Here is a 14927-nt window from a genome sequence, read left to right on the forward strand (position 1 = left end):
AAACATACTTTTCAGCCCGCCGTCATTTGCAAGCTCAAGGAGTTGATCTTCTTCCCGCACTGACATGGATGACACGTGGGTAATGACCTCGCATGTGTTCAAGTTCAACAGTGGGCGTGACAGGGAATGAGGAAAGGTGCAGCTGACTCATATTGCCAAATCATATCGTTTCCTCGTGGCCCAGTGGTTGGGGACCACTGCTTTAGAAAACCATGCTGACTTTAGCCTATTAAACCATTAAACCAAGTACTCCGAAACCTCATCCTTAGTAATGGACTTCAACATCTTCCCAACCACTGAAGTCAAGCTAACCAGCCGAGAATTTCCTTTCTTCTGCCTCCCTCCCTTCTTAAAGAGTGGAGTGATATTTGCAATTTTCCAGTCCTCCTGAACCATTCTAGAATCTAGTGATTCTTGAAAGATCATATTAGTAATGTCACAATCTCTTCAGCCACCTGTTCAGAATCCTGGGGTGAATTCCATCTGGCCCAGATATCTACCTTCAGAGCTTTCAGCTCCCCAAGCACCTTCTCCTCAGTAACTACACTCACTTCTGCCCAGACGCTCTTCCACTTCTGGCATACTGCCATTGTTTTCCACAGTAAAGAATGAAATAAAACACTCATTGAGTTCGTCCACCTTTTGTTTGTCCCCCATTACTACTTCTCCAGCATCATTTTCCAGTGGTCTGATATCCACTCTCGCCTCTCATACTCTGTATATACATCTAAACGACATTTGAATATCCTCTGTTATTGGTTAGTATATCTTCATATATCATTTTTTCCTCTCCTTATGGCCTTCCTTTGGTTTTAAAAGCTTTCCAATCTTCTAACATTCTACAAATTTTTGCTATTATGTCCTCTCTTTTGTTTTTATCCTATCTTTAACTTCCCTTGTCAGCCACAGTTGTGTCATTCTCCCTTTAGAATACTACTACATCTTGGGATGTATATATCCTACGCCTTCCAAAGTGCCCCCAGAATCTCCGGTTACTCCTGTTCTACTATTATCTCTGTTGGGGTCCCCTTCTAATCAACTTTGGCCAGCTCTTCTCTTATCTTCTGTAATTTCCTTTACTCCACTGTAATACTGATACTTCTGACTTTATCTTGTACCTGTCAAGCTGCAGGGAGAATTATCACTGCCTACTAAAGGTTCCTTTACCTTAAGCTCCCTAATCAAATCTGGTTCATTACACACCCAATCCAGAATTGCCTCTCTCAGTGGGCTCAACCACAAACTGCTTTGAAAATCATCTCATACACATTCTATATAAACTCCCTCTCTTGGGATCCAGCACCAACCTAATTTTCTCAATTTACCTGCATATTGAAATCGCCCATGACTATAGTAACATTGTCCTTATTACACGCCTTTTCTATCTTCTCTTGTAATTTATGTCCCACATCCTGGCTACAGTTCAGAGGCCTGTATATAACTCCCAGTAGTGTTTTTTTTTACCTTTGCAGTTTCTTAACTCTGTCCACAAGGATTATACCTCTTTGGATCCTACGTCACTTTTCTAAAGATTTGATTTCATTTTTGCCAACAGGGCCATCCTACTCCTCTGTCCTATTGATACAACATGTATTCTTGGAAGTTAAACTCCCAACTATGTTACTTCAGTCATTCAGTGATGCTCATGTCAAGATTATCTACATTATTCTGTATACTGCGTGCATTCAAATATAATACCTAAAATCCTGTATTCTTCACTCTTTTCCATTTTGCCTGCATGTTACACTTCAATTCATTCCACTGATTGCAATTATGCCCTATCACCATAGAACCATAGAAACTACAGCACAGAAACAGGCCCTTTGGCCCTTCTTGGCTGTGCCGAACCATTTTCTGCCTAGTCCCACTGACCTGCACACGGACCATATCCCTCCATACACCTCCCATCCATGTATCTGTCCAATTTATTCTTAAATGTTAAAAAAGAACCCGCATTTACCACCTTGTCTGGCAGCTCATTCCATACTCCCACCACTCTGTGTGAAGAAGCCCCCCCTAATGTTCCCTTTAAACTCCCCCCCCCCACCCTTAACCCATGTCCTCTGGTTTTTTTTCTCCCCTTGCCTCAGTGGAAAAAGCCTGCTTGCATTCACTCTATCTATACCCATCATAATTTTATATACCTCTATCAAATCTCCCCTCATTCTTCTACGCTCCAGGGAATAAAGTCCCAACCTATTCAACCTTTCTCTGTAACTGAGTTTCTCAAGTCCCGGCAACATCCTTGTAAACCTTCTCTGCACTCTTTCAACCTTATTTATATCCTTCCTGTAATTTGGTGACCAAAACTGAACACAATACTCCAGATTCGGCCTCACCAATGCCTTATACAACCTCATCATAACATTCCAGCTCTTATACTCAATACTATGATTAATAAAGGCCAATGTACCAAAAGCTCTCTTTACGACCCTATCTACCTGTGACGACACTTTTAGGAAATTTTGTATCTGTATTCCCAGATCCCTCTATTCCACTGCACTCCTCAGTGCCTTACCATTAACCCTGTATGTTCTACGTTGGTTTGTCCTTCCAATGTGCAATACCTCACACTTGTCAGTATTAAACTCCATCTGCCATTTTTCAGCCCATTTTTCCAGCTGGTCCAAGTCCCTCTGCAGGCTCTGAAAACCTTCCCCACTGTCTACTACACCTCCAATCTTTGTATCATCAGCAAACTTGCTGATCCAATTTACCACATTATCATCCAGATCATTCATATAGATGACAAATAACAATGGACCCAGCACTGATCCCTGTGGCACACCACTAGTCACAGGCCTCCACTCAGAGAAGCAATTTTCTACCACCACTCTCTGGCTTCTTCCATCGAGCCAATGTCCAATCCAATTTACCACCTCTCCATGTATACCTAGCGACTGAATTTTCCTAACTAACCTCCCATGCGGGACCTTGTCAAAGGCCTTATTGAAGTCCATGTAGACAATATCCACTGCCTTCCCTTCATCCACTTTCCTGGTAACCTCCTCGAAAAACTCCAATAGATTGGTCAAACATGACCTACCACGCACAAAGTCATGTTGACTCTCCCTAATAAGCCCCTGTCTATCCAAATGCTTGTAGATTCTGTCTCTTTAGTACTCCCTCCAATAACTTACCTACTACTGACGTTAAACTCACCGGCCTATAATTTCCCGGATTACTTTTCGATCCTTTTTTAAACAACGGAACAACATGAGCCACTCTTCAATCCTCTGGCACTTCACCCATAGACAGCAACATTTTAAATATTTCTGCCAGGGCCCTCGCAATTTCAACACTAGTCTCCTTCAAGGTCCGAGGGAACGCCTTGTCAGGTCCCGGGGATTTATCCACTTTAATTTTCCTCAAGACAGCAAGCACCTCTTCCTTTTCAATCTGTACAGTTGCCATGGTCTCACTACTTGATTCCCTCAATTCCATAGATTTCATGCCACCTTCCTTAGTAAATACAGACGCAAAAAAACCTATTTAAGATCTCCCCCATTTCCTTTGGTTCCGCACAAAGCCGACCACTCTGATCTTCAAGAGGACCAATTTTATCCCTTACAATCCTTTTGCTCTTAATATACTTGTAAAAGCTCTTTGGATTATCCTTCACTTTGACTGCCAAGGCAACCTCATGTCTTCTTTTTGCCCTCCTGATTTCTTTCTTAAGTATTTTCTTGCACTTCTTATACTCCTCAAGCACCTGATTTACCCCCCCCCCATTTCCTATACATTTCATACAACTCCCTCTTCTTCTTTATCAGAGTTGCAATATCCCTTGAGAACCAAGGTTCCTTATTCCTATTCAATTTGCCTTTAATCCTGACAGGAACATACAAACTCTGCACTCTCAAAATTTCCCCTTTGAAGGCTTCCCACCTACCAATCACATCTTTGCCAGAGAACAACCTGTCCCAATCCACACTTTTTAGATCCTTTCCCATTTCTTCAAATTTGGCCTTCTTCCAGTTCAGAACCTCAACCCTAGGACCAGATCTATCCTTGTCCATGATCAAATTGAAACTAATGGCGTTATGATCACTGGAACCAAAGTGCTCCCCTACACAGACTTCTGTCACTTGCCCTAATTCGTTTTCTAACAGGAGATCCACCTGCCTGCTCTTCCTTAGTCTCACTACACAATGCATCCATTTGTATAACTGCCCCATCCTCAGCCTTGTACTTCAGTTCCCATTCCCCTGCTGAATTTGTTTAAATCCTCACCAACAGCTCTAACAAACCTGCCCATAAGGATATTTGTCTCCCTCTGATTCAGGTGTAACTGTCCTTCCCTGGAGAGATCCCAATGATCCAGAAATCTAAAACCCTACCTCCTGCACCACTTCTTCAGCAATACATTCATCTGTACTATCACCCTATTCCTTCCCTAACTAGCACTTATCACTGGGAGTAATCCACAGATTAATGTCTTGGAGGTCCTGCCCTTCAGCCTCCCTATACTCACTGTGACCTCTTCCCCCTTTCTGCTCATGTCAATGATGCCAGTGTACACCATGACCTCTGGCTGCTCACCCTCCCTCTTGAGAATCTTCTGCAGCTGCTCTGAGACAACCTGGACCTAGCACATGGGAGGCCACAGACCATTCTAGCATCATTTTCACAGGTTCAGGATTCCTATCTGTCCCCCTAACTAGTGAGTCTTTTATTACTATCACTCAGCCTGACTTTATCCTTCCCTGCTGAGACTCAGACTCAGAGCCAGCCACAGTGTCACTAGCCTGGCTGCTGCTGGTGTGCCCAGCTCCCCACCTTTTCTCCCAGCAGTATCCAAAGGGGTATACTTGTTGCTGAGGGGAATGGCCACATGTGAACCCTGCACTAATTGCTTACTCCTTTTACCTCTCTGGAGGTCCCCCATACCTGCACTCAGGGTGCGACCACATCAGTATGTCTCAGCTACGAGGTTTTCAGCCTCCCAGATGGTCCTGAGTTCACCCAACTCCAGCTCCAGTTCTTTGACCTTGTCAGTCAGGATCTGCAGTTGGATGCACCTTCTGAAAATGCAGTCATCAGGGAGATTGTCAGATACCCTGAAATCCCATATCTCACAGGAGGAGCATTCAACTGACTGAATTACCACCCTGCTTACACTTGTTATACCTCTAATTTCTCAGTCTTCAGTTCTAACCTGCACCTGTTCTCGCCTAAGCCCGGGAAAGGATTCTGACTGTTTGCTCTATCTATGCCTTATATTATTTTATAAATTTCTACCAGTGAACACAACCCAGGTTTGTCCACAAATCCTCCAGTCCAAGCAACATCTTCTGTACCCTTTCCAAAGCCTCCACACCCTTGGATCACTATTAATGTAGAATTAATTTTGGGAGGGGTAGAGGAGGAAGTGGCTGAATGTAATGGTGCTCACAGATCAGCCATAGTTCTGAAAATACATTTTACAGCCCAGCAAAAACAAAATCAAATAATACACAGAAAAACAATAGAGACCATAATAAGACAAAGCAGCAGAATTAGAGCTTTCAGCCCATCAAGTGTCTTCTGCCATTTCATCATGACTAATTACTTTCTCTCAACCCCATTTTCCTATCTCCTCCCTAAAACCTTTGACACACTCAAGAACATTTAAGGGGGGGGGCGTCACATGACGATGTGGGATTGAGACGTGTAAGTCCAGCTCTCCCGTAAAAAATCAGCAAAGTACCGCTTAAACAAAGTAAAGTTAATAAATACTTTCCGAAAACTACTTATAAACCTCGTAAGACTACTCTACGATATGCCTCGTAAACCGCAACAGAAGAAGTCTGTTGTTGTGAAGTCGTCGCGAGATGGGAAGAAAAAAGGGCCTACTGCAGCGATGGAGCCTCGGATTCAGGTTGGATCTCCTTCGGAGGAGACGCATTTTATCTCTGGCGTAGAAGAACAGGGAGCAATGGCGGTGGTAGCGATCTCTTGAAAGAAGATGCTGGAAATGCGCATGCACAAATCGACACAACTTAAACTACAAGAACCGACGGCCACTGAAACTGACTCAGAGTCAGAATTGGATACCGCAGAGAATACAGATGAAGAAGAGGAGGAAGAACTGGAAGAGACTGGAAGTAAAGGAGACGACGGAGACATAAGAGAGGCTTTATTGCAATTAACGGCTGAACTAAGAAAATTAAGAACAGAGCTTAGAGACGTGAAGATGTGCTATGATAAAGCTATGAAAAGACAGGATAAAATGGATAAGAAACTTCAGAAGATGAAAAGAACAATGGAGCATATTAACGATAGAGTGGAAAAAACAGAAAATGATGTGCTTGTCTGGAACACGGAAAGAAATCGACTCTTGGAGAAAGTGGACGTGTTGGAAAATTTTAGTAGATGTAATAATATTTAAATTGTTGGTCTTAAAGAAGGTATAGAGGGAGATAATCCAATAGAATTTTTTCAAAGATGGATCCCAAAAACCTTGTGAATGAAAGAGGAAGACCGATCAATTGAAATTGAGCGGGTACATAGAGCTCTAAGACCAAAACCACAAGATGACCAATATCCACGATCAATTTTAATAAAATTCTTAAGATTTCAAGACAAAGAAAGGATTCTACAGGCGGCTGCCCAAGCTGCCAAGAAGAGAAAAGGGCCACTGATGATAGAAGGGAAGAAAATTTTTTTCAACCCTGACATAAGTTATGAACTTTTGAAGTGAAGGAAGAAATTTAATCCAGGTAAAAAAGCCCTATGGGATCACGGTTATCAATTTATATTGCGTTATCCTGCAACCTTGAAGACTTTTTGGGCTGGTGGAGAAAAAAGATTTTTTGATGATTACCGGAAAGCGGAGGAGCGAGATTCTTTGAATATTCACCAGATACAAGAACAGACCCAGGGGAGCGAGATGGATTGAAGATGAAGACTGGATCAAGGATTAGGCCTGTTAGATTTTTAGGCGGATGAATATATAAATATATTATTAATTATATGAGGGTGGGGAAGAAAGGTTAAAATTTGAGGAATACTAGCTGGGAATAATGACATTAATTTTTTTTATATATATACAATTTTTTGTTACGGGGGAGCTGGAAGAAATACTGACCAATCGCTACGTTATTCATGTGTGCAAGCGTGGCAATAGCTACGACCCGCAAAATGAAGGGGGGTAGTGTTGTGTATCTTTTCATTCACAACATTAGTGGGGGGATATTTTGTTTTTTCTTTTTTTGTATCTTATCTATTTTTTTTTCTTTTTACCTGGATGATTGGGAGGAAAACACATAGCAACATGGTGAAATTCAAAGAGATTCCCCAGGGAACTATGAATAGAGCTGAGAAGCTAAGTAATGTTTTAGATTTTAAGAGATAAATATGAAACATATTTGAATATTTGGAGCCCTTATTTACAGCTCCAATGATAAAGATCTTGGTTCCTTGGGGAAAGTAACAAATATATATTAAATTTATTTTTAATCCCATGGAGCATGTGCAAACCTTCCAATATTCAGGCGGTTCTTTTTTTTCTTTTTTTTTCTTTCCTCTTTAGGTAGGAGTACATATCGGGGGGGGGGAGGGTAGATATTATTTTCTCATGTATTCACTTTGAAAACTCAATAAAAATTATATATATAAAAAAAAATTTAAGGATAAGTTAGACAAATTGGTAAAGCAGGGGTTCCCAACCTTTTGTTTTAAAATGCCATGGACCAATACCATTAAGAAAAAGGTACGTGGAGCCCAAGTTGGGAATCCCTGGTATAAAAGGGAATAAAAGGACTAGACCAATAGATTTAAACAAGCAGAGAAAGCTTGAGAAGAATATAAACACTAACTAGTGCTGATTAATTCAGCCAAGTGGTCCGAGGCATGAAACATATATAAACCACATGAGTTAGAAAATAATGATAAAGGGTGTTAAGGTTCAGGTTGGGCAGAAAATCTGGCTGCTGTATATCCTACCATACTTATAAGAATGAGAATTCCTTCAGCTGCCAATGTCCAACTAGGATCTGTTAATAGAAGAGAACTCGTCTGAATGGTGAAACCACTTCTTTACTCACCAAGCATCCCGAGGATTTATAGAGGGCAAATCTATCAACTTTCCACCCAGAATCGAAGGACAGAAAAGAGGTATCCAATACAACTACCACATTCTTGAACAAAAGCGGACCTACCAGTGACTTTAGCGCGGTTTCCCAGCAGTATCTCCTTGTACTTCCTGAGGCTCTCATCATCTTTGTCCAGTTCTTCAATCTCCTGCAGACTTTTCTGTGCTGGTGCTTTGTAGCTCACTGGGGTTTCCTCCTCCTGATTCTCAGCAGCAATTGCTGCCAGCTGTTCTGCGGTTGGCTCCTGCTCTGCCATTTCGCCTTTCACACAACTATATTAAAATAAAACGGCACAATGTGGAGATCCCGGTGTTTCAATACATAATTCAATATTTAAAGACAGAAATTAAACACTGGGGCCGAACATTCAATAACTAATAATTATTTCAAAGGCAGTAAAAATTGAATATTGAATTAATTTATTTACTGAGATACAGCATGGAATTGGCCCTTAAGCCGTGCTACCCAGCAATCCCCAGATGAGGACTTGATAGAGGGATCAGAAGTGAAGAGAGTAAATTTCAAGTTTTTGGGTGTCATTATCTCTGAGGAGCTAACCTGGAAAACAACATATCGATGCAGCTATAAAGGAAGCAAGACAGCACCTATATTTCATTATGAGTTTGAGATTTGGTATGTCACAAAAACACTCACAAATTTCTATAGGCGTCAAGGAGTGGTGCCTCAGAAAGGCGACAGTCATCATTAAAGACCTCCACCACCCAGGACATGCCCTCTTCTCATTGCTACCATCAGGACAGAGGTACAGAAGCCTGAAGGCACATGCTCAACAATTCAGGAACAGCTTCTTCCTCTCTGCCATCCAATTTCTAAATGAACATTGAGCCCATGAACACTACCTCACTACTTTTTTTTTATTTCCTGTTTATTTAACACTACTTATTTAACTAATACCACACCAAATTTAAGGTAGGACAATAAAATTTTTCAGAGTTTATATTAGTGATTCAGCCAACGAGGCAGTTTAAATGCCCAGATTTTTAAGAATGGGATGCCGGGGTTGGCAGTGCAGCAACTCTTTACTTGTGTTTGTGGACCTACCCACCCGCTCACTATACAAAATCAAAGCATACCTCATAGTATACATCTTTCAATAGAAAAAAAGTCAGCAAAAGACGATCCAGTCAACGTTTACAAGGCAGTCACTGTAGAACACAACTAGCACATAAAATGCAGGAAACCTCAGCCTCTGCTTTTATTCTTCCATATATGGCAGTAGAATTAACAAGGTTTCTCGATGAGTTTCAAGAACTCAGTTTCAGATGAATTTGACCCAATAACTCCCCTCAAGCAAAGACTGGTATTACTAAATGTCAGGCTTTTAATTGTTAAAACAGCATGTACAACATTAAGCAGATGGCAGATTGTGGCTATTTCTAACAATGTGAAGAACAAAAACATTAACTGTAAGATTTAGCAATCAATGAGATTTTGCAAATGTGACTAGTTTCGATTATAATCCTTTCAATCACATGCCACAGAATCTATTATTTCACCTATAGTCAGTTATTAACCAGTCACTGCATCACATGACTACCAAGGCAGCAGAGAAAAAAAATCAGATCACTGTTGTGTTTTGCTCTCCTACTTCTCCAAACTGCACCCTCTATAATAAGAGGCAAGTGGGTTCCAAGTTATATCCAAAACATTATTTAATCTGATAATAGGCCTAGAATGGATATCTGTTGAGCATGAACTATTTTGGATCTGTGATACAACAGATTTTTCGCTATCTTTTGAAACAAGATTACTTCAATGAGCTGCATTGTAGAGATCTGTAAAGTACACAGAAAAGTGAATTAGCAAAGTCATGGGTAACAATTGCAATCACACAGATTGATTTAAAGTTTTTTTAAAAAATCAAACAATTTATTAGAGTCTCTAATCAATTTACACCTTTAATCTGATACACATTGGTAAACATTTGGTGAAGCATGTTCATCAGAAGCAATGCTTCCAGTCTGAGAGTTATGAACTAGGTACTGTACTATAATCATTGAACAGCAGAAACAGACCATTAAGTCTGCCAAGTTTGCTCAAGAACAGCCCTAGTTGGTCCAACTCCCATAACTCTGAAAATACTTCTGAGATTCCTATCTTGTACACTTATGAATGGTGCAATTAAACGTGCCTCCACTACACCACGGACGAGTTCACGGCTCAAAAGCCTTTCTTTGATGCCACTTTTCATTATTGAACCTTTCATCACCAGGTTCACACCATCTACCTAGTCTCTACTCAACATCAGGGGTTCCCAGCTCGGGGTCCATGGCATAAAAAAGGTTGAGAAACCTTGTTCTACAAGATTCTGAATTCCTCTGTTACAACCATCAATTAAAAAAAAACAAAAATAAACCCTACTGCAAATTAAGGAGAAATTTCTTTTACAGTTCTCAGAACCTAGGACTTGCTACCACAATGAACAGTCAAGGTGAGTAACATTGAATCATGCAATGGAAACCAGAAAAGCACAAGGCGAAAGAGATAAAGATAGGAGAAAGCTCAGTTAGAACACAAACATCAAATAGTCCATTTTTCTGGATTGCAAAGGCTATGCAATACTATTGAATTGCTAACATTATAAACTATATCCTGTGTTCTTACATAACAGAAGATCACAGAGCCCCACAATTAGTGTCCCAAGTGTATAACCCCACTTATAAATGTAACCTCACTGACCATGTTAACCAGTAGCCCCTCAACAACCAATGATTCTCCAGCAAAACATTCACTTGTGGATTGTGTTCTGATTTTTTTTCCCCCTCCAATGCCCCAAAAAACTGTAGGCACCTACAGATACAGAAGAGTGAGGAAGTCAGTAGTTAGAGAAGGTAGACGGAAAGGCAAAATAAATGGATTTCAGCACAGGAATTGTTAAAAATGGCATACTAAAAAGCACATCAAGGAAGAGGGCAAAATAAAAGAGCCCAAGAGTTGAAATTTCTGTACGACGAAATAAAGATTCTTGGAAATAGTAGTCCATAAAAGCTTTGTGAACAAGTTAACAGGAAATGTTCTGGGAATGGAATTAGAATAAGACTAACAGTTGATTCAGATTTGGAAAAAAGCTAACTTTAATTTATCATACGCTTACCCATTCAACCACATAACATCCTCAAATGCAAGGGTTAGTCAGACTGGTTTTGCTTTCATAAAATCATACTGACTATGCTCAATCCAATCGTTAATTTCTAGATCTGGTTAACTCATCCTTCAGCATAGACTCTACTTTCTCTACTACTGATGTTATGAAATCACTATCTTCTGTCCTTCTCTTCCTAAAACAGTGGGATTATATTTGCTGCACACCAATATACAGGAACAATTCCAGAATCTACAGAATTTCAAAAGATGATAACCAGACCATCTCTACAGTGGCCTCTTTCACAGCTCTGGAACGTAGGCCATTTATCAGCTTTCAGTTTTTATGGTAGGCACCGAATAAGATAAATATTAAACATAAGACTGTGAGATCTTTTATAAAGGGTAACTTAAATTTGTTTTTCCCCATGAAGGCAAGTTTTAAAATGGAACTTACTTTAAAACAAAGAGGAATTAAAAGGTACAGGGAGCAAGCTGGAGAAAATGATCCAATTAGATGACTCAGAGAATATAACCTGTTGAGATTTGTTCAGATGAATAGCTCAGAGCTCCTACATTCTATCAGATGTTAGAGCTGAAAGGTAACAATGAATAAAAGGCCTATTTCTCAATTCAGGGCATACTGTAAGACAGATTCAGATTTATTTATCACAATGGTTTAATTTATTTCTGCAGCCATTTCTTGGAAGAGAATCTGAAGGTGAGACCTTTCATCATTTGCGAAGTTCTTCATTTGTGTGAAACTGTAATGAAAAACGTTTGCCCTAGTGAAAAGGGAAAGTTGACCAGGTAGAACTTGGAGAAATTGAGGCTAATTATCTTCTTTGCATTATGAACAAACTGTATGTGTCCAGAACAAAGACTAGTGGGACAAAATTCCTAGGGGCTGCAGCTGGGGTAACTGTAGCATCTTAGGGAGATCTCAGATTCAGATATTTATCACACATCCATGAAAAACATGCAGCAAAATGCTTCATCTGCATTAACAACCAACACACCCCAAGGATCTGCTGGGATAAACAAGTGTTGCCACACATTCCGGTATCTTAAAGGTTTATTTGAAGTGCAAACCAGTTTTGCTGGTATCCCAGACCACACTTCACCACCTCAAGCACTGAAATTCCTCATGAACAAATTGACAATGAGTCAATGTGAACAGTATGTGTGAAACACTGAAGGTTCCAAGGCATTTGATAATCAAATTTCAATTCATCATGACATATCACAGAGCCACACATTGAGGGCAAAGGTTATAATCAAATATTTCCAGCCATTACAATATCAGCATGAAATAACCATTCATGCACAAAGCTGTTGTAGTTGGTCTAAAGCCTATAATGCAGCTTTCAGCAGCAAAACAAATCTTCAGATGGTGTTAAACAAACAGAAAATTGCTTTTCAAACCTTATTTCACATTTACTAATTAAAGCCTAAGTGGGTGGAAGCAATTTTGAATCACAACATTCTACAAAAATATCAGCAAAAGCTGCCAAAAAAAGTAACAATTTCAAGATGAGGATAACAAGATAGAAAATTAAGAGGGTTGGTGTTGCAATATATTTAGGAAATTGTTATACACTAAAGGTGTTAATATGTGCATAAGAACAGATCTGAAACTGTTTGGCCACGCTTTTATAAAACCAGTAAGCCAGATAGGCGAGCTGTTTAGGAGCAGACCACACACAGGGATACTGGCCTTCATCAGTTACTACAAAGAACACAAGAATAGGAAGATCAAACTGAAATTTTCACAACACTAATTATGCAACAGTGCTGGTCACCATAAATGATATGATAGCATCAGAGATTGTCCAGAGGAAATTAACAAACATTTTTCAGACTAGAGGATTTCTGCTATGAATGATTAACTAGACTAAGGGAGTGTTTTTCAGATCAGCAACTGAGAGGTTAGTGATTTCATATGAATAAAATCATCAGTACTTTGCTTAACTATCATTTGATTGAGGATAAGTGGATTTTCTTTACATGCAAGGAGGGCCTGAAAGGTACTGTATCCCACAAGTTTATGTGTCAAGACTGTGGAAAAGAGATTGACATCAACAGCTTTCGTAGCCCATGTGGATATAACAGTCTCACCTACGCTGTAATTTTTTTATTCTCCTAAGTGCCAGTTAACTAGAAGCCAACGAATGCGAGTTATGACCAACTGAACAGGATAAGCTGCAGTTACACTGCAAACCCAGACACAGCTTAAAAAAAGACTGTGGCACAGAAATCTTTCCTAAGAGAAGGGAAAGCAAACATGAAAGACACATCTGCACTTGGCTTCAAGGTTTAAGCATAGAAATAGGAAAAAAATCTGCTCTCTAATTTGTAGCCAACTATTCTACGTGTTTATTTTCTTAAAACCCAAAAGGCCTAGTAAAATGAGAACTATTTGTCACATGGAATGTTCCTGCACATAACAAATATTATGGAGAAAGGGTCGTCAAAGTGATCACCCAGGAATTATCTGTGCCACAAAAATTATTTGATGATCATAACTCTGTTTGGTTTCAAGTTAGTCCATTGCTTTGCTTTGCTTTCAGTTAGTTGCACGGTGGGTTTTTTGGGGGTTTTTTTTCCTTTTCTCTATTGATATATATATAAAAATTAGTATACTATTATGTTACCTTGGTATGTTATGTTTAAATTACATTGTTTGTAGTATTTTTTTGTATTAATATCTTCTGTAATTTTATTATATTCTAACAGTGTATTAGTGCCTATATGGCTTACCTTTTTGTACACTTATTCAATAAAAAGATTTAAAGATAATCAGGGAAAGGTGCATAAAGTAGAACATGAATTCACCAAGTAATTTCTTCTTTCCTAATGTTTCTGCAAACTTTATATAAAAAAAAATCCAAAACCATCCTATTTGCTTCTGCTTGAGGATAGTTCATCAGAGATTACTGACTGACTGTGCTCCTGACCTATGTGACCAGCGCAATAGCCATTGATCAAACATTAGACACTGAACAGCGAGTAAGAACTCTCCGGAATAATACAAATATAGTCATTCAGAGATCAATTTTTTGTGGCTTTAAAGCTCTTCTGTGGATATTAATTTCTTGGAAACAAACTCAGTGGAACAAAAATAAGGCTCCCCAATGTGAAACAGTAAAGGGAATGGAAGCCAAGCAAATGAATTAATAAAATTGTTTTGACATTTTCCATTTATCAGAAGGAATTCCAAAAGAATTCTGTGCTTTGTAGAGTTACGTGACTTGAAATATAACACATCTTAAAGATAGACAGAGAAAAGGAAGCAACTTTTTGACCAACGTTTCACTGCAATGCATGTTTTAACTTGGTCAGAGAACACACAGAAAAACAGAAGTAGAAATATGTCACAAGGCCCCATGGCGGTTAAGTGAGAAGAGTATTACTATCATTTAGAACATTATATGTAAAAAAAATCTTTTCACATCAGTCCTAAATGTCCCGTATACCAAGTCTAGGATTCTCCATCCAACAAGAGGAAAGAGCTTTAAGTATTCATTCTCAAAATATTTATTACCCCACCAACTACTCCATCAAGCAGAGGGCAACTTTAGGTATCCTTTTCCTCAAAGTACAATTGCTCTTGGTTTAGGGAAAGATCTAGTGACTTAATGCTGCACCAGCTTCAAGTATATTTTGTTTTAAGTCACATGGTTTAAGTGTGTCACACAGCTCAATATAACCTTTAACAAAGAAGCATACAAATTAGCCAGAGAAAGTGGC

General features: G+C 39.4%; 1 protein-coding gene across 1 annotated transcript in view; it reads right to left on the reverse strand.

Annotated features, from left to right (window-relative positions):
• The window catches only part of arhgdia (Rho GDP dissociation inhibitor (GDI) alpha), a 62067-nt gene that overhangs the window by 25682 nt on the left and 21458 nt on the right, over positions 1–14927 (reverse strand). Inside the window, exon 2 of the mRNA XM_063030592.1 lies at positions 8142–8347. Within this exon, the coding sequence (XP_062886662.1) occupies positions 8142–8331 (190 nt within the window). The 5' untranslated portion in view covers positions 8332–8347. The remainder of the gene's footprint in view (positions 1–8141; positions 8348–14927) is intronic.

The sequence above is a fragment of the Mobula hypostoma genome, chromosome 22 (assembly GCF_963921235.1).
Source record: "Mobula hypostoma chromosome 22, sMobHyp1.1, whole genome shotgun sequence".
NCBI lineage: Eukaryota > Metazoa > Chordata > Chondrichthyes > Myliobatiformes > Myliobatidae > Mobula > Mobula hypostoma.